Source organism: Glycine max, chromosome 14, assembly GCF_000004515.6.
Source record: "Glycine max cultivar Williams 82 chromosome 14, Glycine_max_v4.0, whole genome shotgun sequence".
Taxonomy (NCBI): Eukaryota; Viridiplantae; Streptophyta; class Magnoliopsida; order Fabales; family Fabaceae; genus Glycine; species Glycine max.
In genome coordinates, this window is record NC_038250.2 from 8,910,803 (window position 1) to 8,934,683 (window position 23,881).

A 23,881-nucleotide genomic window follows, 5' to 3' on the forward strand; every position below is an offset into this window, starting at 1 on the left:
CATACCACTTTTAAACACATTTGTAATTTGTTAGCTTTTATTTTTTCCTATTGAATTTTCCTTTAATCAGATTGATATTTTTAATTAGAAAAAACATGTTGCAAAAATAAGGAGTAAAAAATGATAGAAGCTTACTACTTTACGAAAATAAGATTGCTATAACAAAATAATTATCACGTTTATCAAGACATATACCCTTTTCTATTAGAAACATATAATTAGAAACTAGTACATCAAAATTAATAAAGAAAATTAACTGATGGAGGAGAGGGACATCCTCCATCCAATAGGTGAGACCAATTATTGTACTGAGAATCTCCTAATAGAAGCACTTGCTATTACACATGCTCACTCCATTTCTGAATAAAGCACCAAAACACGTACCAACAACATATACTTCTTCGATCTATTATCAAGTAAGAAAGATTGTTGAAAGAAAGTCATATCTAATAATTTTATTCTTTCTATTTTAAAATAAAAATATTTGATTCTTTCATTTTTAAAAATCTGTAATTTTAGTTCTCATATTTTAAAATAAAAATATAAGATTCTTTTATTTTAGAAAATTCACAAATTTAATCTCCATATTTAAAAAAATAGTAATTTTGATTCAATTTTTAATTTTATCTACATTTTATTTCATACATCATAATTAATTAAATCATTTTTTATGATATATTAAATTAATATGTTAGGTCTATGATTCAATTGGATCAAAATAAAAAAAAATAAGTAAAAAAAATTAAAAATTTAGTAAAATAAGAAGATTAAATGTCTCTATTTTGAAATAGGAAATTAGAGTCGCAGACTTTTTTAAAATTGAGGAACCAAATATCTTTATTTTAACATGGATATGGGACCAAAATTGCATCTAAGTCAAAGAACTAATTATAGGAAGAAGAAAAAATTAATTTTATAGGAAAAAAACACAAATCAAAACATCGAGGAAGCAAAGAAAGTCAAGAGACAAGGAAATGATAAAATTTATGATCAAATAAGAAATAATATAAGAAAAAAAAGTGTGTTATAAAAAGTAAAAAGATATGTTAATGCAAAATTCTTATTCGTTCACACACATATAATATAAATATAAATATTATTCAATAAAATATATTGAATATATATTTTTGAATCAATCAATTAATATCACATCAATTAATTTAAGATGTAATGAAACTATCAAGAGAAATTTAAATAAAATCTTTAATTATTAATTAATTTGAATCAATCAATTAATATATATATATATATATATATATATAATATTAATTAATTTAAAATTTAATAAAATGATTAAATCAATTTAATAGAATTATTTGAAAGTAATGAATATGATTATCACATGCAATCACATCATAAAATCAAACATTCTTTTATATAGTTTTATAAAGAGAGAATAAATTACAACAATCTTCCTTATAGAAGGGATGCAATGTAATATTTTATTAACAATTAAGAAAATTAGTGTAATATATAAGAAGTATTTGTGTAATATTTTTAAATAATTATTAAGATAGTATTCTAAGGATGGGAGAAACAGAAATTTTTTTGTAATTTCACAAAATTTCAAAAATAATTAATATAATTTACTTTATATATAAATAAACATATATTTACATTCTGTCCCATCTTATGTTTTTTTATTTCTTTTTTTATTTGTCATTACATCACATTTGTCGTTTCCAATCTCTTTTACTTCTTTCTTTCTATCTTTTTCCTCCTCCCACCTAGTACACCTCACTCAGGTGTATGTTTACCCGTGCTCTTCTGAAATAGACTCCAAGAAATGAGAATTCAGTTGTCATTTTTTTTTTCCTTTTCTTTCTTCTTTTGGTTGTTTGCATATTACATATACTATTGCCACCCGGATTATAAAGAAGTCGTTATTAATATCAATACATTAATATATTTATTTTCACTTTCATTTATTTTTCCTCATTTTTTTCTTTATTTTTCATCGCATACTTTATCTCCCTTTTTTTCTCTTCCATTTATATACCCAAAAAAGGGGGGTGCATTCCCCTATTGTCTAGTAAAGAATCAACATCTCAGGGATCTATGCTTATGGATGTCATTATACGTTACTTCAAAATCAATTTTGTAAATTCAATATCATTTAAAATTGATCTTAAAACCGCTCACCAGAAAATATAACCAGATAGCTTATCGTTCGGCCAAACACATAAATGTGTACCTTTGCACCAAATTGTAGGCATCTATATATTGCATAAGATCTTCCTAACCAATGTCTTACTTATGAAGAACGCAATTATTCGTCTTTCAATTTTGAAAAAGATTTCTACTAGTGCCGCATTTGCCTCCTGCATATTATATTTTGTGACCAACTAGTACTTAGTTGGCTTTTCCATTTCATGCTAGTCGTTGCTTTATTTTCCCGGAAGTCAAGTAACACGCAAACGCAGGAATTAAATTAATTAAGACAGAAAATAAAGTGTAATGCATCCATCTCAACACCGCAAAGCTATGTAAATGCGTCACTACTACAACAGAAACTACAACAAAATTAAAACAGACAATTCAGAAAGATCCAAATTTGACAAACTATACTAAATCAACTCTGAGGTGACGTTTTAGCAACACTAGCCTGTTGAACAGCCTGGGCAGGTGCTCCATCATAGGTTCCGCGAGTAGTCCCACCTGCATTACCATCGCTGGAATATACTGGAGGCTGAGCATAACCACCAGCACCATAAGAACTGTTGCTATACGATGGAGGAGCCTGGCCATAACCTGGTTGACCACCTGCTGGGACACCACCATATGATGGTGGACCATACCCCGGCTGCACTGCACCACCGTAACCAGATGGTGGAGCTTTTTGAGAACCTGACTCTGGTTGGGCATATCCTCCAGAAGGTGGGGGCTGAGAAGGGGGATATCCAGATTGCAAATGACCAGATTGACCATAGCCTCCTGCTGTGTTAGGTGATTGGGATTGTCCATACACAGGCGGCGTGCCACTAGGCTTTTGGGTCTGAGGGGGTCCATAGCCAGATCCATAACCAGATTGTGCTGGAGGTTGACTACCATAAGCTGCTGGTTGGGAGGTTGGGGGCACGCCATAACCTGGCTGAGCTTGTGGTGGATAGTTGGCAGCATTTGGGCTAGGTTGTTGGCTTGTACCATAACCTTGACTTGGAGGCTGGGCAGGTGGAGCTTGGGTTGAATCCCCCTGGGATCCATAGTTGGCAGTGTGGCCCTCTTGAGCTGGGTTGCTACCATAGCTGGGGGCTGAGCTATAACCTTGCTGCTGATCATATGATGGTGGCTGACCATACCCTAATTGTGGTGGCGCATGATATCCACCATAGCCATCCTGAGCATAGCCCTGTCCCGGTTGGTTATAACCAGAGGAAGGTGGCTGGCTGTAATTGTAAGCAGTCCCATCAGATGAAGGTGCAGGATTTTGCTGCTGCTGTTGACTATAGTAATCATACCCTGCATGGGTTGACTGCTGCTGTGGGGCAGTGGACTGATCCCAGTTGGTGGCAGAATATCCACCAGATGACTGGGGAGGATAGCCTGCATATTGTTGCTGAGGCATGTTATACTGGGGTGGACCAGAGTATGCTCCTGGCTGCACATAGCCATAACCAGATTGTTGCATAGGAGCAGCAGGGGGACCCCAGCTAGTGGGTGGCCGAGCTTGGTAACCTTGCTGAGAATAACCACCAGACATTGCTGGATTTCTATGACGATTCTGCAAAAAGAAAAGTTGTAACCACAAATAAAAACAAGTGAACTCACCTAAGATGACAGTACATACAGCAGCAACAGATACACAAACAAATAGACAACTAAAACATACATCACTAAAAGTCAACATATAAATAACACAAGATGAAGGATATATGCTACATTAACATATAAATAACACAAGATGAAGGGTATGTTACATTAACATATTCCATACAGCATCAGAAAGGAGTATAAAGGCCTACATACCGTACTGGTTCGAGATATAACCGAGTTACTCCAGCAGAAGCACACCCTCCCTATTCGAAACGAATGGGTACAAAAAGAAAAGCACAAAAAATAGAAGCAACAAGGATATGATCTTCGTTGCCTCATAAGGCAATCCACTATATAGTATCTCAAAATATCAAAAGCTTGTATCCCAATTATTACATTATTATAAATCATTCACTGTAATTAAACAAGCTAAATTTATGGTCTAACACAATAACAACAGAAGTAGGAGCATCCATAAATCCAAGTTATACAAACCGTCTAGACAATTTCTCTTGGCTCCAGGTAAATAGAAAAGTGTCCTCTCAACCATCCCCCTCCACCCAATCTTAGAGATCAACCTTAAAAGAACCATCAATTAAAAAGCACAAATACCCAACTATTTGAACTGAAAGAGAATCAAAGGAGAAAGACAAGTGGGGGTACAAAAATTTGCTGACAAATATTTAACAGAACAAAAACAAACAATACATAATAATTTGCTGAAATAGAAGACTGAAATGGACAGAAATTGCAGGATTGGTAAAAAAAATTAAGAGCTTCAGAACGGAAAGTTTTAGGTTATCATGCCAAACAAAAGTCCAGCACAAGACACAAGGATAAAACTATATATCAATCTCAAATATACAACAGTTCTTTCAACCGATGAATTGGAAGGGACAAATAGCATTGTCTACAATGATTTCAACAAGAGAATATGATAATTGTTAGTTGAAACAACTAGAAGACTACAAAAAGGACAGGAATAATAATGTAAAGGGGAAAAATGTTAAGAGCTTTACAATGGAGAAGTTTCAGGTTATTATCCCAAATGTAAGTCCAGCATAAGACAAGATGACACACAACCTTTTGAAAAGCAAACTGAAAGGCATAAAAGGCATTGTCTAAAAGGATACCAACGTGACAATTCAAATCCAGTCCAATTATGACAAGGTATACACATTAATAGGAGACTTATTTCCCTCTAATAAATATCAAAAGAGGTTTAGAACCATACCATCGCAAGCTGAGAGAACACCAACAAAGGGATTCCATGTTGGTGTCACTAATGGTCCAATACAAACTAACCCTACATAAGTCCCAATAACAAGATCAGTCATATAGGATACAACAATTCATAGATATAGACCATGGTTGAACAGGCTATAATCCCAATGAGTATCCACTGACACAACTATATGACATTAAGGTAACCTTGAGGTCCCCAAGAATCTAAAGCACAGCACAAGCCTATGAACAAAACTTAACAATAGTTAAAAACAGTCTGTGCAATAGATTGGTATATTGGACTATAAAATTGAGCTGTTCGTTTCAAAAATATATATCTTGACTATCCTCCTCAATCAAATTTATGAATATATATATATATATAAGTAGTGAGTACCAATGTAGTTAAGTATTTTGCGGAAGCCTACACACACAAACACTGCACACACAAGAGTTAGTAAGTAATAAGAACTAGACAGGCCCTGGAAGTTTAAGACAGTAGTCATAAACCTGGACCATGCCAAATGCATGCTACTACAGTATCCATGTAACAATTAAACTAGATACAGTCAGAGTTCCATAATCAGGTTTCGACCTACAAAAGAATTCAAATATGCTGTAGAAATTTAGCAGTAAAACACAATGACGAATCAAGACCCAATTGGCAAGTCAATAGAATGTTACCCATCTATCAATCGATAAGCAAATATCCAGACATAAATTCATCTAGTTTCATCAAACTCAACCATTTTGCATAATTTTAAACATGCAAATATAGAAAATACCAAAAAAAAATGTAAATAATGGTGCAGATCAAAATACAACAAATAAACCAAACTAGACTCGGCATACGGCAAGCAAAACAAGCTATACCAAAGCCAAATCCAACAAAACGAGAGGGGTACTGAACATACCTCGCCACTTATGACTTGGTTAACCATTTGTTTTGCAGACTCAATTTGTTCAGGGGTCCCTTCAATTTTTAATGTTCTTTCAGTAGATGTGTCACCTGGTGGAAGATGAAGAGGAATCACCTGAAAAGGCAAACAATACATTATGAACAACAATAATACATGGGAAGTAAACAATATAGTGTGTCTGTTTTTCAGTTCAACACCCCCCCCCCCAAACGTTCAAGGAGAAGTAACAATTTGTTGCTTCTCACAAAATGGTGCTTTGGAATGCATGCCCAGAGAATGAAACGGTAAAATAAACAGTAATAGTGATAACAAAGTAATGGAAAAGCCATATGAAAATAATTATCAAAGGCACACTGAAATGAAGACAATAATATTTAAAAGGGAAACCTGAATTCTTGCTCCAGTTGAAGCTTGCATGTTCTTTATTGTTTCTCCTCCTTTACCAATTACAAGACCAACCTGCAGAAAATAACCGTAAAACATCCCAGCCAAAACAAACCCAAAGAATTAAAGCACTAAATACATCACATAAATCATATGTGTACACACAACCCCTTTGCACACCTTGTTATTAGGGATCTTTGACACATACTCATCAGACCCAGCTTGTCCAGCCACTCGTCGAGCAATAATGCCAGAACCTCCAGTTTCAGCCTATTAAAAACACCATGTTAAAAGCAAATTCTTTTTTAAAAATCCGCTTCAATCATAATGGCTTTTCTAATGTGTGCCCATGTGCAAGTAATAAGAAGTCAACAACAACAAAAAATATTTTCCATGGAAACAAACTATTTATCATGTCAAAATCACAAAAGCCATTCAACCCTTAACATTTTCAAGTAATTTAAGGCATTCAATAAGCTGTATTAACACTATCACCCACAATACAATACCCCTAAATAATCCAAGACGTTGAAGAGAAAACCAATTATTAATGTTAGCAAGGTTTTAGAAATCGATCCACAGCCACAATGCTGGCAGCAGCATCAACGTTTTTTGAGTCTCTGCAACCGCAATTGTGGCTGCACCATCCACAATTGTCTGCAATTTGCCACAATATCAAGGAACACAACAAAACCACCACTATGACCACGGTTAGGAGCACATAAATTATAAAATCATGAATGTGTAGAATTATCAACCATTGATTTTCTCATCAAAATCCAAATTACCAAACCATACCACAACAAAGAAAAAACAACAGGGTAATACCTCGGCAAGAACTTCGTTGATAAGCTTCTCAGCAGTGGCAATAGCATCAGGAGAACCCATAAGCTCAACAGTCCTAGTAGCCGAATTCGGATCAGCATCCATATCACGAGTAACTTGAATTTTGGCACCAGACTGCAGCTGAAGGTACTTGATGGTCTCACCACCTTTTCCAATGATAACACCAACCCTCCCATTGGGGATATCAATCTTCTTGCTCGCACCGCCGACCTGGTGCGAGTACGACACCGCTGACGGCGAAATCGACGGTACCGAATACGGATTCACATCTGCAAATGAGAAACAAAACCCTAACTATACATGTACATAACTAGTATTCAAAATTAAGTACTTGTTTTATAAAAGCAAGTGGAAACAAGTGATTATTTGAGGAATAAAACCCTGACCGATGGAGTCGAAGGAAGAGCCGTTGTTGTCGTGCTTGGGGCGTTTGGTGGGGTCGAGGGGAGGGGCGCCGCTGAGGAGGCGAGCAGCGACTTCTTGGGCGCGCTGTTTGGCGAGCTCGAAGTCGGAGGCGGCGGAGGAGGGGGGAGGGACGCTGTTGTAGGAGGGGGGTGGCGGCGCCACCGAGTCGGGGCCGTCGGAGAAACCGGTGGGGCGGTCGTCGTTGTACTTCCGCTTGAGGGAGGGTGGGGTGGGGATGCTGTCGGGGTTCGCCGAATATTGAGATTCGTCAGCCATGGGGATTGGGTTGAGGAAGAAACCCTAATGGGAGAGAGCAAGTATTGAAATCGAAAACCCACTCACTCTACTCGTTTAGCTGCTGCTGCGCTTCACGTGTCCTGACCTTTTTTATAGTGGATAATACTAATCAAAAAATTCGTCTCGCTTAATATTAATATATTATCTTTTTTTAGACAAATATTAATATATTATTAGTATTTTGGTCACAAGATATCATGATTAATTATGATTTATAATACATGACTGTTGCTTAACTAAGCAAATTTTACTCAATATGATAATTATAATTTATCTTCTTAATGGCTTAATTGTAATTTTGGTTTGAATTTTTTTTTTTGTTAAAAATTGTATGGTTTTAATTTCTTAGCCATATTTGAGAGGCTTTTTTTTTCTAAGTTTTAAAATTTTAAGAATTAAAACTAGCTTTAATATTAGTTTCATATATATATTTTTTTGTTGTTTTTATTTCCCATTGTATTAGACAATAAAACTCTTGTCAAGTAGAAACATTGATATTGGGAGGATTTCGAACATAATCAATAATTATCAGAGGTGTTTATGACTCAAGTTTATTAATTTGGTTTGGCTTGAAAAGAATTTTTAACAAGTTTGAATTTAAGAAATTAAACCTAATATTTTTTAAGTCATGTTTAGATTGCATGATACCTATACCTTTAGGTTGTCCCAACCAGATCTAAAATTATTTAAACAGTTATGTATTAATAATACAAGTTTTTTTAAGGCAACACAAGGTGTGTTCCAACAACCAAAGAGAGAGTACAAGAAAGTTCCCATAATACAAAGCCTCTCAAAGAGAGAAAACCATTCCAAAACACCAACAAGCCTCCCACAACAAAAGGGTCAGCAACATGATGATCCCACAACTATCTCAGATCAAGCCTCCCAAAACTGCTGCAAAAACAAAAGATCTAGACCTCACACGACTTGGTAATAATGTGTTTATCTAACATGATATTCATTTATGTTAACATTAATATATGATGCTAAGAAGGCGAGTTCACTACCAAGCAGAGGCAATTAATGGTGGTGTGAGGGTGTCGACCATGGTTGCTAATCGAAGGTGATGATGGTTAGAGTGTCAACCATGAACGCAAAGCAAAGGCAATGATGACCGCCAAGTGGAGGCGATGATCATGAAAAAGTCTCAGCCATGGTCACCAAGTGGAGAGAATGATGGATAAAAATAAATTTAAAATTTTAAAACCAACTAAATAATTAATATACTAACATTATATATATATATATATATATATATATATATATATATATATATATATAATAAAATATTTAAAAAGCCATCGTTTACCTACTTATAGCATTCAAAAAACAAAATTCGAAGTATCGTGATTTTTTTTTTAAGAAAAAAAGAGTGACACAATGAAAAACATACCATACACATAAAAAAAATTCAAAAATAAACATTTAATAATTAATTAAAACATTATTAAAATATAAATGAAGGTGTTAAAATTAAAAGGATGTATGTAAAAAATCACGATTTATCCTTACACAAGTTAATATTTATAGTAATTTGAAGAAAGAAATGACAAAATAAAAAATACTCAATTTCTATATGTTTGGCCTTGATAGAATTTGGAAGTGAATCTTTTCATAAGCCCCACATAAATTGTTCATATGAAATTATCTTGGAGAGATTATCAAAATAAGCTGAAAAATACTTCATCCGAATTTAAATATAAGCTAAAAAAATAAAGTATAGCCATAAAAAAATTATTAACATCATTTAATTTTGATAATCTCAATAAAAAGATTATTTTACTTTCTAAAGTACCTTTTACATTAATTATATATGAAAAAAAGAAGGTTGTTGAAAATAAATCTCTAATTAAATGAAAAGTATTTTAAAGATATTATTATTAAATAAAAGAGAATTAGTTAAATTTTACTTATATTTTAGTTCAACACGCATTAAATTTTTTTTGCTTATACTTTAGTGTGGATGAAATAAAATTATAATTAAATGAAGAATATTTTGAAGGTGATATCATTAAATATGAGAAAAGTAATACACTCATGAGATTATTAAAATATTTAACCATAATGAATGGACAAAAATTAGATACATGTATCATATAATATTATTTGGTACATCGTTTTTCAATCATAATTAGAGTTTGTCAAAATGTATCACTCAGATCCAATATTGACTCACCTAATCAATAGTGTAATCTAACCCGACTCATTTCTTTGTCAGTCTTAAAAATATTGCCACAAACGATTCCACACATGTTGGTGTGTTAAACACATTAACTCGCCAATTTTTTTAAGAAAATTAAAAAACAAATTTCAACAAAAAATCATTTTTTCTTAAAAAAAATTGTGATTGCATTTGCTTGTAACTTTTTATTATTTTAGCAATTTCAATTACAAAGAAATCAATTTTTTTAAATCATTACGAATTCAACAAGTCAAAGTAATATTATCACAAAAGTATTTCATGATCACACATACAAAACAATTATCACAAATCAAACAAAACAACAAATAATTCTATGATAGAAGTATTTGATGATTAAAAAATATCTTAAAATAATAAGTTTTTTTTAAGTAGATCAAATGGACAGTCTAACTTTCCACGGATTCCATCCAAGTGATTGTAGATAGATCAAGTTCATTTTTTAAGTTAATTACAAAAAAATCTTTTATCAATCCAACCCAAATTCATGATGAGTTGAGTTGACTAGGATATTTTAACCCGTTTTAATAATATTAACTTTTAACTATGATAATTTATTATATAGAGATTATTCCAATTATAATTGGAGAAGAGTACTAACAATAAGTCTATACTCATATCCATGAAAGTCCATGTATCTAAGTTATTTTTTTTTTTGATAAATCTTGACTGATAGTTGATCCTTATTTATCCTAACAATTTTTATACATTTATGATTTTTTTCTATGTCTGTTGTCCATCAATGCACTCGACTTACCTCTTTTCCATTTTCTCCCTTCTAAAGAAATTCCATGTAAAAAAATATTTCATATATAAATAACATTACTCTAACAAGCAAGCATCTATGAGACCATGGGAACAAAAGGAAAAAAACAACGCTTCGTATATCATGGTTAACAAAATTCATTATGGCACTGACTCGAAGAAATTCAAGACAAAACATGGAAATAGATTAACATTTCCAGAACGAAATTTGAAGCCACAATGCATGCATAGATAAACATAAAAAGTGTTATGAGAATTTCAAACAAGAACAGCATTAATTAGTTATCATAATCAAAAAGTGAAAGGAACGTCCAAAGCAGCTTTAGCCTCCAAAACTGCATTTTTCTTCTCCAGAACCCACACAAGCTTAGCCTCACATCTTTCCCGTCCCATCCCATTTGAGCATATAATTCATATTCGTAAAATTAATTAATCTAGCATCTCATATAAATTAAAAGACATATTTTTATATATAATTAAAAGGCATATGTGTGCAATTTTCGTAGTATTATATAAATTATATACAAATTTTAAAAAATAGTTGAGAGCGTATTTCTCCGAAATTGGAAGACTCTCCTTTCTCTCTTTTTTTTTTAATATCATTCTGGCACTTCCTCTTCCTTCCTGCATGATCTATTCTTTAATTTTCACAAACACCAAAAAGAAAATACTACTTGCTAGAAAAATATATAAAATGGTTGAAAGTAAAATTGATTACATTTACATTCCATCCCATAAATTACAGCAACTACGTAATGATCCGTTTCAAAAAGATTCAATTCATTTCAATGCCACGACTGTGATTAAACATGATGAGGTGTCTCATTTATTCCCATAGGTTTATATAAATATCAACATAATATTAGTAGTATCTGAGAAATTCAGAAGCTTTTAACTAATAAGAAATCTGAATGCTTCTTATTAACACCCACATATATAGCTTAATTAGCATATCAGCAAAGGCAAGAAATAGAACAAATTTGATTGACTTGGCACGCTGGCTTGTTCACCTGGTCCACCACCAGAGGAAGTCCTTGCGCCTATTGATCTTCTTCTGCAGCTGGAGGAGGCCATATAGCAAAGCCTCTGCAGTTGGAGGACAACCTGGAACGTATATGTCAACAGGAACTATTCTGTCACATCCTCTAACAACAGCGTATGAATAGTGGTAATATCCACCTCCATTAGCACAGCTTCCCATTGAGATCACCCACCTTGGCTCAGGCATTTGATCATAAACCCTGCACCAATTTATTAATCTTCTTTTTTTTAGCATCGAAGAGGTGTTGAAAACTAAGGAGAATTGTATCAAGAGGAGTGCTGGCAAAGAGGTAACTATTCTCTGAAACATTCTTCTTAAAGCACCTTGCTTTTTAGCATCAGACAAGTGTTGATAAATTAGGGAAATTGAAATAAGAGAAGCGCTGCAACCTATTCTTTGAAGTTTGAAACAGTCTTCCTAAGTACCTTTACCTTTGGCTGCTCTCTCTTTGGGCCTATTTGAATATAAGTCATAAGTATGTTTGGAAACTTTTCCTACCACAAATGTAAAACTTTTTTCAGCAGAGAAACTCTCAAAAGTATTTTTTTTAGCCTTGAATCCAAACACACACTTTCTCATGTTACAAGTGAGATAAAATGTTGCAGTTGTATTTTTAATTAAGAAATCAGGTGAGATATTAGTAGAGAGATATATTAATGAAAAAAAAATTAGCATTTTTAATTTCTAAAGTGAGGAATATTTTGAGACAAATTGAAAGAAAAGAACCAAAAATATACAAAATAAGAGAATATAAATGACAACAACACTACAATAACAAGTCTTATCTTCTTAGATAAAATTGACTACATAAATCATATCATAAGAACCAAAAGCTTCAGGATATTATCATGTAAAATTTATTAGAAATTAGAAATTTTTGAAAGTTCCTCTTTCCACTAGTGAGTAGATTTTCTACAATGACATTATCATTGAATATCCTCCTTTCAATAAATTCATCAAAATAATATGATTTAATTATGATATTGAAGTTTAAAAGAATATAAGTTAACATCATAACACTTGACTGTGTCAATTTTATTTTTCACTTGATGAGAGTATTAGAAGGGGTGAATTAAAGTGTGTTTCTACTATTTTTCATATGAATCAATAAAAAAATTATCATGGTTCTAACTTTTAAGAGAATTACTATAAAAAAATCTTCTTGTTGTTGTTTTTTTATATTATTAGTACATACACTATTTACTCTTTCATTGGAATGCATTTTCATTTAAATATAAATTTTTATATAGAGAATGATTTCTAATTAAAAAGGTAAACCCTAAATTTTTTTACAAATAATAAAACTCCAAGAGTGAAAATTAAGTATAGAGTGGGGCATTGTTTGGTGTGTGTCATTAAGTATTAAATAAGAATATATAAAGTGAGTTAAATAGCTAAATGAAAAAAAAGAAGAATCAAAAGATAGTCATCATCTTTATTAATAAAACTAGCATTATAACAAATAAAATACAATTAAAAGAATTATGAGTTAAGAAAATGCAATGGTAGCATGGATAGAAAAAAGGGACGCACTTGCGAAGAGCAGGGGCCATCTTGTTGGTGAGTGTGCCAGCAACGATCATGCAATCGGATTGACGCGGGCTAGGCCTAAAAATGATTCCAAAGCGGTCTAGATCATAACGGGCCCCGCCCGTGTGCATCATCTCCACAGCGCAACAGGCCAGCCCAAACGTCATGGGCCAGATGGACCCTGTGCGGGCCCAGTTCAAGAGGGAGTCCACCTTCGAGATCACGAATTCCGCCGGCTTCGAGAGGCCCACGGGGGAAGAATTCGCTGTTGGCTGCGGCAACGCACAGTAACTAGTGGGAGCGGTGGTGCCAGTGGAATTGCTGTGGAGAGACGCGGAAACTAGCCGCTGAGGGAGGCGCCACGTGAGTCCGATTCGGGTGACGAGAGCCATGGTCACACAATTTCGTTTTGTTTCGTTCCTTTCTTTTCTATGTGTTTGGTTAACAAATGAGTGCTCTCACATAAACTCTTTTGTTTCTTGGGGCAAATGCAATCTCGATTTTAGTGCTCGCCATTTTAGGATTATTGGTGGACCATTTTGTAACAACTTTTTCTTATATATAGATAGTTTTAGTTTTACTCAAATATCACGAAAGTATTTGAGAGAAAATAAGAACGGGTAAATCGATCAATCACGTTGAATTCTAATGCATAGTGAGTCTTATGTTATGCATTGGGGAAAGCATGCTCTTAGTATTGAACCGTCTTGTATTATTCTAATTGGTGGACCATTTTGTAACAACTTTTCCTTATAGATAGTTTTAGTTTTATTCAAATATCACAAAAATAAGTTTTAACTTGATAATTTACGTTATTATTTATTTATATTCTTTATTATATAGAGATTATTTCAATTCTAATTGGAGAAGAGGACTAGCAATAAGTCTATACCCATATCCATGAAAGTGCATGTATCTAAGTTTTTTTTTTTTATAAATCTTGACGGATAGTTTATCGTTATTTATCCTAACAATTTTTATACATTTATGATTTTTTTTTCATATCTTTTGTCCATCAATGCACTCGACTTACCTCTTTTCCATATTCTCACCTCTACAGAAATTCAATGCAAACAAATATTTCATATATAAATAACATTACTCTAACAAGCAAGCATCTATGAGACCATGGGAACAAAAGGAAAAAACACCTTCTTATATCATGTTTAACAAAATTCATTGTGGCACTGACTCAAAGAAAATCAAGACAAAACATGGAAATTGATTAACATTTCCAGAACGAAATTTGAAGCCACAATGCATGCATAGATAAACGTAAAAAGTGTTATGAGAATTTCAAACAAGAACAACATTAATTAGTTATCATAATCAAAAAGTGAAAGGAACGTCCAAAGCAGCTCTAGTCTCCAAAACTGCATTTTTCTTCTCCAGAAACCACACAAGCTTAGCCTCACATCTTTCCCGTCCCATCCCATTTGAGCATATAATTCATATTCGTAAACATTAATTAATCTAGCATCTCATATAGATTAAAAGACACGTTTTTTTTATATAATTAAAAGACATATTTGTGCAATTTTCATGTAGTATTATACAAATTAGATACAAATTTTAAAAAAATAGTTGAGAGCGTATTTCTCCGAAATTGGAAGACTCTCCTTTCTCTCTCTCTTTTTTTTTTTTTATATATCATTCTGGCACTTCCTCTTCCTTCCTGCATGATCTATTCTTTAATTTTCACAAACACCAAAAAGAAAATACTACTTGCTAGAAAAATATATAAAATGGTTGAAAGTAAAATTGATTACATTTACATTCCATCCCACAAATTACAGCAACTACGTAATCCCCCTTGTATCACCATCTTATGGGCCAAAACAAAACCGTTTCAAAAAGATTCAATTCATTTCAATGCCACGACTGTCATTAAACATGATGAGGTGTCTCATTTATTCCCATAGGTTTATACAAATATCAACATAATATTAGTTTTTTTTTTTTTTTGACAAAAACATAATATTAGTAGTATCTCAGAAATTCAGAAGGTTTTAACTGATAAGAAATCTGAAACAAACAAATCTGAAATGCTTCTTATTAACATACATATATAGCTTAATTAGCATAGCAGCAAAGGCAAGAAATAGAACAAATTTGATTGACTTGGCACACTGGCTTGTTCACCTGGTCCGCCACCAGAGGAAGTCCTTGCACCTATCGATCTTCTTCTGCAGCTGGAGGAGGCACTAGAGCAAAGCCTCTGCAGTTGGAGGACAACCTGAAATGTTTATGTCAACAGGAACTATTCTGTCACATCCTCTAACAACAGCGTATGAATAGTGGTAATATCTATTAGTAAATATTTGTCTTATAATTTAAAATTTATAAAAATATATTACTTATATTAATTTTATTTTTATAAAATAAAATATTTATTTTAGAATCAACTCTTTAACATTAGAAAGTTTTTTTGGTTTTTCTTTTCTTTTTCTTAATGTTATTGCTGCAAGTATTGTATTGTCACACGTTGGTGACTGATTGTCTCTATATATGTAACTCCTTACTAAAAAAATAAATCTGTTAAAATACAACACACAAAGCAATAAAATGAACACTTGGGTGAAGCTTTATATTCTAAGTGTTATATTCTTACTAGGGTACCTTATAAAAAATTTGAAAAAACCCCTTACGAGCTATGGAGAAAAAAAAGAACCAAATCTGAAATATCATAAAGTGTGGGAGAGTCTAACAAAGGTTAATATTCCTATTAATAAGAAAAGAAAAAATGAACTAAAAAATATTGATTGTATTTTGTTGGATATTCTTTGGATAGTACTACTTATAGATTTTTTATTGTTAATTCAGAATTGTCTGAAATTTCTAATGATACTATTATGGAATCTAGAGATGCCACTTTTTTAAAAATGGTTTTCCTTTGAAAAATAAATTGTCTAAATTTGTTTGTGATACTTCTTGTTCTAATTTATCATCTCGTAGTAATGCTAATAAGAACATTATTTTTTAACCTAGGAGAAGTAAAAGATATAAAAAAGTTAAGGATTTTGGTTTTCAATTTTGCTCTTTTCTACTTGAAGGTGATCCTAAAACTTATGGTGAGGCCATGAGGTCTATTGATGTATCTTTTTGGAAAAGAAGTTATTAATGATTAAATGAGTTATCTTAAAATTAATAAAATTTGGTTTCTTACTGATCTCCCCCCTGGTTATAAAAGTATAGATTGTAAGTGGATTTTCTGAAAGAAATTAAGAATTAATGGATTTATAGAAAAAATCAAGGTAAGACTTGTTGTGATTTATTGTAAACAAATAGAAGATGTAAATTTTTTTTATACATATTCTCATGTTTCTAAAGTTACTACTGTCAGAGTTTTAATTGCACTTGCTTGTGTTTTTAATTTAGAAATTCATCAAATGGATGTAAAAACTGCTTTTTTAAATGGTGAATTAGAAGAAGAAATTTATATGAGCCAACTTGAAGGATTTGTAGAACTCGGTAAGGAAAAGAAAGTTTGCAAACTTGTTAAATCTTTATATGGTTTGAAACAAACTCCAAAGCAATGACACAAAAAAGTTTGATCAAATTATTCTTTCGTATGGTTTTCAAATCAATAATAGTGATAAATGTGTGTAGGTGAAACAATTTGATGATAGTGAATATGTCATTTTATGTTTGTATGTGGATGACATATTGATATTTAGTAGTAATATGCATTTCATAAATGATGTGAAGTCTTTCTTGTGTAGTAATTTTGATACGAAGGACCTTGATCCTGTAGATGTGATTTTGGGTGTTAAGCTTATAAAGAAAAATGATGGCACGATTTTAACTCAATCACATTATGTTGAAAAGCTATTGAAGAAGTTTAATTATTTTGATGTTGAAACCTATTTCTACTCCTTATGACTCATCCATTAAATTAAAGAAAAATTTGAGTAAAGGAATTTCTTCACATAAATATTCTCAAATTATTGGTTCTTGGTTGCATTTGACAAACTTCTCTAGGCCTGACATTGCATATGCAATTTGTAGATTAGGAAGGTATACTAATAATCCTGATTATTCTCATTGAATTGCATTAGAAAGAGTTTTTAGATAATTAAAAGGAACCATTAATTATGACATTCATTATACATGTTTTCCTATAGTAATTGAGGGATTTAGTGATGCAAATTGGATTTCTGATGAAACAAAATTGGCAAGTGGTTATGTCTTTACTTTAGCTGGTGGTGCAATATCATGGAAATCTGCTAAGCAAACTATTATTTCATGTTCTACCATGGAAGCATAAATTATTGCTTTAGATACTATTATTTCATGTTCTACCATGGAAGCATAAATTATTGCTTTAGATATTGCTACTAGTGAGGTTGAGTTTCTTAAAAATTTTCTATTTGTTTTGCCATTGTTGAATAAGCCTATACCTCCAATTTCAATGCATTGTGATAGTCAAGTTGCTATATCTAAAGTTACTAGGAAAAATTTTAATGAAAAAAGAAGACACTTAAGAGTGAGACATAAGTCTATCAGAAATTTGATTTCTCATGGTGTCATTTTTCTTGACTTTGCCAGGTCAGAAAACAACATTGCGGATCCGCTTATTAAAGGGTTGATTTGTCAATAAGTACTTAAGTCGTTGAACGGAATGGGACTAGAGTCCATTATTTAGTTACAACAATGAACATCTGTCTTCGTGTGATAGGTGATCCCATAAATGAAGTTCAACAGGTAACAACAAAATTGCTTGTTGACTAAAGTACACCAAAATAAAATTTTACGGAGTTGTTCTATTTCTCATTCCTATGATGAGGTGAATTATAAATTGTGACAATATTAAGGTTGAGGTATTTATATGTGTATTTTTTGGTAAAAAAATACCTCTTAATGAATTTGATGACAATTATTGTAGGGGTGGGGATCACACACCACTCAGTATAATGGTGGGACCGTCAATGTGAGATATGGACTAATCTTTAAGTGACACTCACGAAATAAGATACATGCACAAGGCCGTGTAACGTGCTATCACTGATTAGAACTTAAATGAACGCCAATATTGAAAGGGTTATGAACAAAAGTCCGATTAAAGATGGTGTAGTTCAAGACAATTAAGTCACTACATTTTTCTCGGGTGGAAGTTCATAAACACTAGGTATAAGGCTCAAACCCGGAAGGTTCCTTATACTGAAATACAATATTATATGCTCTTTCTTTTACATTTCTATACAAATTATATTTTTTTAAAATATTTTAAAAATTTAAATTATGTGGGGGAATGTTACTAAATATTTGTTTTATAATTTAAAATTTATAAAAATATATTACTTATATTAATTCTGTTTTTATAAAATAAAATATTTGTTTTAAAATTTGTTACGTTTAGAATTCTTATATTTTAAGATTTTGTTTTTTAGTGGGTTAATGCAGTTTGTTACATTTGTTTTGTTCTGCAAGTTGGTTTCCAACGTTCATATAGTTTTACTTTGAGATTTTTTGTTGTTGCATAACGGGGTCTACATATATATATATATATATATATATATACTCTAGCAAAAACACATAAGCAGAAAAAACAATTTACTTTCTTTTTCCTGTAAATTTTTTCTTTTCTTTTTCTTATAAAAAATATCTTTTTGAGGGCAAGAAAATTGGTGTTCAAAAAGTTCATGGATCCTTTAACTACACACAATCGGAACCAACGGGTTGTCGTATCTTGGGAAAGGAGCGTAATCAGAATTTTCTACCAGTATAGTGGGGTGTTTTCTCTCTAAGGATAACATTTACGCACTTCTACTCAGGCTAATTAAAAATTTATCTCTTAAATTATTTTCCTTTGTGCTTATTGTATATTGTATGTTATATTGCATTGTTGATTCATGTTATGTCATACTCTGAAGTTACTTTGCTACTTTTGTTTTGTTATTTAGTTTAAGACTTTGCATCTTCTTCTCATTTATTTCTTTTATTTTATTTTAATTTTCTAACAATATCCACCTCCATTAGCACAACTTCCCATTGAGATCACCCACCTTTGCTCAGGCATTTGATCATAAACCTTGCAACAATTTATTAATCTTCATTTTTTAGCATGAAAGAGGTGTTGAAAACTAAGAAGAATTGTATCAAGAGGAGTGCTGATAAAGAGGTAACTATTCTTTGAAACATTCTTCTTAAAGCACCTTGCTTTTTTAGCATCGGACGAGTGTTGAAAAATTAGGGAAATTGAAATAAGAGAAATGCTGCAACCTATTCTTTGAAGTTTGAAACACTCTTCTTAAGTACCTTTCATTGTTGTCTCTTTAGGCCTATTTGTATATAAGTCATAAGTGTGTTTGGAAACTTTTTCTATTGGAAATATAAAACTTTTTTCAGTAGAGAAACTCTCAAAAGTACTTTTATTAGCCTTGAATCCAAACACACACTTTCTCATGTTACAAATGAGATAAAATGTTGTAGTTGTAATTTTAATTAAGAAATTAGGTGAGACATTAACAAAGAGATATATTAATAAAAAAAATTGGTATTTTTAATTTCTAAAGTGAGGAATATTTTGAGACAAATTGAAAGAAAAGAACCAAAGATATATAAAATAAGATAATATAAATGACAACAACACTACAATAACAACAAAGCCTTGTCTTCTTAGATCAAGTTGACTAAAAAAATTGTATCATAAGAACCAAAAGCTTCAGGATAATATCATGTAAAATTTATTAGAAATCATAAATTTTTAAAAGTTCCTCTTTCCACTAATGAGTAGATTTTCTACAATGACATTATCATTGAATATCATCCTTTCAATAAATTTATCAAAATAATATGCTTTAATTATGATATTGAGTTTTAAAAGAATATAAGTTAACATCATAACACTTGACTGTGTCAATTTTATTTTTCACTTGATGAGAGTATTATAAGGGGTGAATTAAAGTGTGTTTCTACTATTTTTCTTATGAATCAATAAAAAATTGTCATGGCTCTGATTTTTAAGATAATTACTATAAAAAATATTCTTGGTTCTGTTCTTTTATATTATTAGTGCATACACTATTTACTCTTTCATTGGAATGCATTTCCATTTTAATATAAATTTATATTGAGAATGATTTCTAATTAAAAAGTTAAACCCTAAATTTTTTTACAAATAATACAACTCTGAGAGTGAAAATTAAGTATAGAGTGGTGCATTGTTTGGTGTGTGTCATTAAGTATTAAATAAGAATATATAAAGTGAGTTGAATAGTTAAATGAAAAAAAAGAAGAGTCAAAAGATAGTGATCATCTTTATTAATAAAACTAACATTATAACAAATAAAATAAAATTAAAAGAATTATGAGTTAAAAGAATGCAATGGTAGCATGGATAGAAAGAAGAAACAGACTTGCGAAGAACATGGGCCATCTTGTTGGTGAGTGTTCCAGCAACGATCATGCAATTGGACTGATGCGGGCTAGGCCTAAAGATGATTCTAAAGCGGTCCAGATCGTAGTAGGTCGCGCCTGTGTGCATCATCTCCATGTCGCAGTAGGCCAACCCAAACATCATAGGCCAGATGGACCTTGAGTGGGCCCAATTCAAGAGTGAGTCCACCTTCGAGATCACGAACTCTACCGGCTTTGAGTGGCCCACAGGGGAAGAATTTGCTATCATCGACGGCGGCGCACAGTAACTAGGGGGAGCGGTGGCGCCGGTGGAATTGCTGCGGAGGGACGCGAAAAGTAGTCGTCGAGGGAGGCACCACGTGGGTCTGGTTCGGGTGACAAGAGCCATGGTCACACACTTTCATTTTGTTTTGTTCCTTTCTTTTCTATGTGTTTGGTTAACAAATGAGTGCTCTCACGTAAACTCTATTGTTTCTTGGGACAAATGCAATCTCCGATTTAGTGCTCACCATTTTTGGATTATTGGTGAACCATTTTGTAACAACTTTTCCTTATATAGAGATAGTTTTAGTTTTACTCAAATATCATGAAAGTATTTGAGAGAAAATGAGAATGGGTAAATTGACTAATCACGTTGAATTCTAATGCATAGTGAGTCTTGTGTTATTCATTGGGAATCATGTTGTTAGTGTTAAGTAATCTTGTGTTATCCTAATTGGTGGACCATTTTATAACAACTTTTCCAATGAATAGTTTTAGTTTTTCTCAAATATCACAAAAGTACTTGAGACAAAATAAGAATGGGTAAATCGATCAATCAGGTTGAATTCTAATGCATATTGAGTCTTGTGTTATTCATTGGGGAGCATGCCATTAGTGTTAAGCAGTCTTGTGTTATTCTAACGAGTAATCTACTTTTTTTTATAAGCAAACAATAGGCTGTTCATATTACAAAATTGGGCAACCTAAAAAATTGACACTTGTCCAATTGGAGGCCATTTTTGTGAATCCACTCTTTTTTTATAGCTTTTTGAAGTTCAAAATCCTCTCTCGTGCACCATCTCAACAAATGGATATTGCTGAATAGATATGTACAATTTTGCCCTCATTTTGAATTTTGAAAATATTCTCCCCTCATCTCACACAAATAGCACTATTGCACCAGCATCGTCGCGCTGCATCATCTTCGACCAGATCATCTTCTCCACCCTTCATCCACCATGACCAAACTCTGACTACCACCTAACAACATTGCCGCACCACCGTCGTCGTGCCGCACTAACATGTATTTCAATGTGACAGATAAAGTTTGAAATATTTGTCTTCTGTTATTTCTTTCTTCTCATTAGATATGAACTTTTTATTTGATATACGTTCCAAGTATTTGCTGATGTTTTTTAGTCTTGTTTTGGCTTCTTATATCATAAAAACAAATTCTACTTAAAATTGTTAAAATATGTTTTGCTTATGAGGTGTTTAACAAAACGCCTCACCCAAATTCCATTATGATTTCTAGCAAATCTTAGGTTACGAAAGCAACAATGACCATTAATTGACAAACCAAAAAAATTGCAAGCTCCCGTACACCATCTCAACATATGGATATTGTTGAACACCATTGATGAAATGTTGAAATTTGTTTTGCTTATGAGGTGTTTGACAAAATGCCTCACCCAAATTCCATTATGATTTCTAGCAAAATCAAGTCATGATGGTTTTAGTGTGAGATTTTCTTTTTATGTAGGATGCAACAAATGTTGCTATTGTCACTAATTATGAGTTTCTATTTATGTGGGTTAGGTGTCAAGGAATCAATGTTAGAGCAATTGGATGAAATTCAAGTGAAAGCTATCAATACTTCTAATGGGAAGAATTTGCCTAAATGTCCAGCGTTAATCCTTGAATTCACAGGTGTTACTTTTGGTAAAATAGTACATCTCTTTGAAACTTTTGGGCTAGTTTCTTAGCAAGTATAATTTTCTTTTCTTTGAAAGTCTTGGGTTAGTTCCTTGGCAAGTCTTGGGATAGTCTACTTTAATTATAAGCAAACAATAGGTTGTTCATTTTACAAAATTGGACAACCTAAAAAATTGACACTTGTCCAATTGGAGGTCATTTATGTCAATCCACTTTTTTTTTATAGTTTTTTGAATTTCAAAATCCTCTCTGCCATGCACCATCTCAGCAAATGAATATTGTTGAGCAGATATGCATAATTTTGCCCTGATTTTGAATTTTGAAAATATTCTTTTATACAAACAGCACTGCTGCACTAGCATCATCGCGCTGCATCACCTCCTTCCAAAACCATCTTCTCCACCCTTCATCCACCATGACCAAACTCCCACCACCGCCAAACAACATTGCTGCACCACCACCGCCGTGCTGCACTAATAGGTATTTTAATGTGATAGATCAAGTTTGAAATATTTGTCTTTTGTTGCTTCTTTCTTCTCATTAGACATGGACTTTTTATTTGATATACATTCCAAATTTTTGTTGATGTTTTTTAGTCTTGCTTTTGCTTTTTATATCAAAAACAAATTCTACTTAAAATTGTTGAAATTTGTTTTGCTTATGAGGAGTTTAACAAAGTGCCTCACCCAAATTCCATTATGATTTCTAGCAAGTCTTAGGTTACAAAAGAACCAATGACCATTAATTGACATACCAAAAAAATTGCAAGCTCCCGTACACCATCTCAGCATATGGATATTGTTGAACACCATTGATGAAATGTTGAAATTTGTTTTGCTTATGAGGTTTTTGACAAAATGTCTCGCCCAAATTCCATTATGATTTCTAGTAGAATCAAGTCATGAGGGTTTTAGTGTGAAATTTCCTTTTTATGAAGGATGCAACAAATGTTGCTATTGTCACTAATTATGAGTTTCTGTTTATGTGGGTTAGGTGTCAAGGAATCAATGTTAGAGCAATTGGATGAAATTCAAGTGAAAGCTATCAATATTTCTAATAGGAAGAATTTGCCTAAATGTCCAGTTTTAATATTTGAATTCACAGGTGTTGCTTTTGGTAAAACAGTACATCTCTTTAAAAGTCTTGGGTTAGTTCCTTAGCAAGTATAATTTTCTTTTCTTTGAAAGTCTTGGGTTAGTTCCTTGGCATGTCTTGGGATAATCTACTTTTATTATAAGC

The 23,881-nt window shown here is 32.3% G+C and overlaps 3 protein-coding genes across 3 annotated transcripts; all 3 read right to left on the reverse strand.

Annotated features, from left to right (window-relative positions):
* Positions 1–2,407: 2,407 nt before the first annotated feature.
* Positions 2,408–7,890, reverse strand: LOC100813135 (far upstream element-binding protein 1). Its single transcript, XM_003544473.5, has 6 exons — positions 7,514–7,890; positions 7,110–7,396; positions 6,462–6,551; positions 6,285–6,356; positions 5,892–6,011; positions 2,408–3,721 (listed from the first exon to the last, which is right to left on the reverse strand). Exons 1-6 carry the CDS (start codon positions 7,806–7,808, stop codon positions 2,573–2,575), a joined length of 2,013 nt encoding a protein of 670 aa, XP_003544521.1. The 5' UTR covers positions 7,809–7,890; the 3' UTR covers positions 2,408–2,572.
* Positions 7,891–11,536: 3,646 nt separating this feature from the next.
* Positions 11,537–13,789, reverse strand: LOC100814025 (NADH-quinone oxidoreductase subunit B 1). Its single transcript, XM_003544474.4, has 2 exons — positions 13,370–13,789; positions 11,537–12,035 (listed from the first exon to the last, which is right to left on the reverse strand). Exons 1-2 carry the CDS (start codon positions 13,756–13,758, stop codon positions 11,801–11,803), a joined length of 624 nt encoding a protein of 207 aa, XP_003544522.1. The 5' UTR covers positions 13,759–13,789; the 3' UTR covers positions 11,537–11,800.
* A 1,715-nt stretch (positions 13,790–15,504) lies between these two features.
* On the reverse strand, positions 15,505–21,113 carry LOC100776596 (NADH-quinone oxidoreductase subunit B 1). Its single transcript, XM_014766893.3, is given in 3 exon segments — positions 15,505–15,674; positions 19,334–19,397; positions 20,721–21,113. Coding segments are annotated over 3 exon segments (627 nt in total).
* Between the last annotated feature and the right edge of the window lie 2,768 nt (positions 21,114–23,881).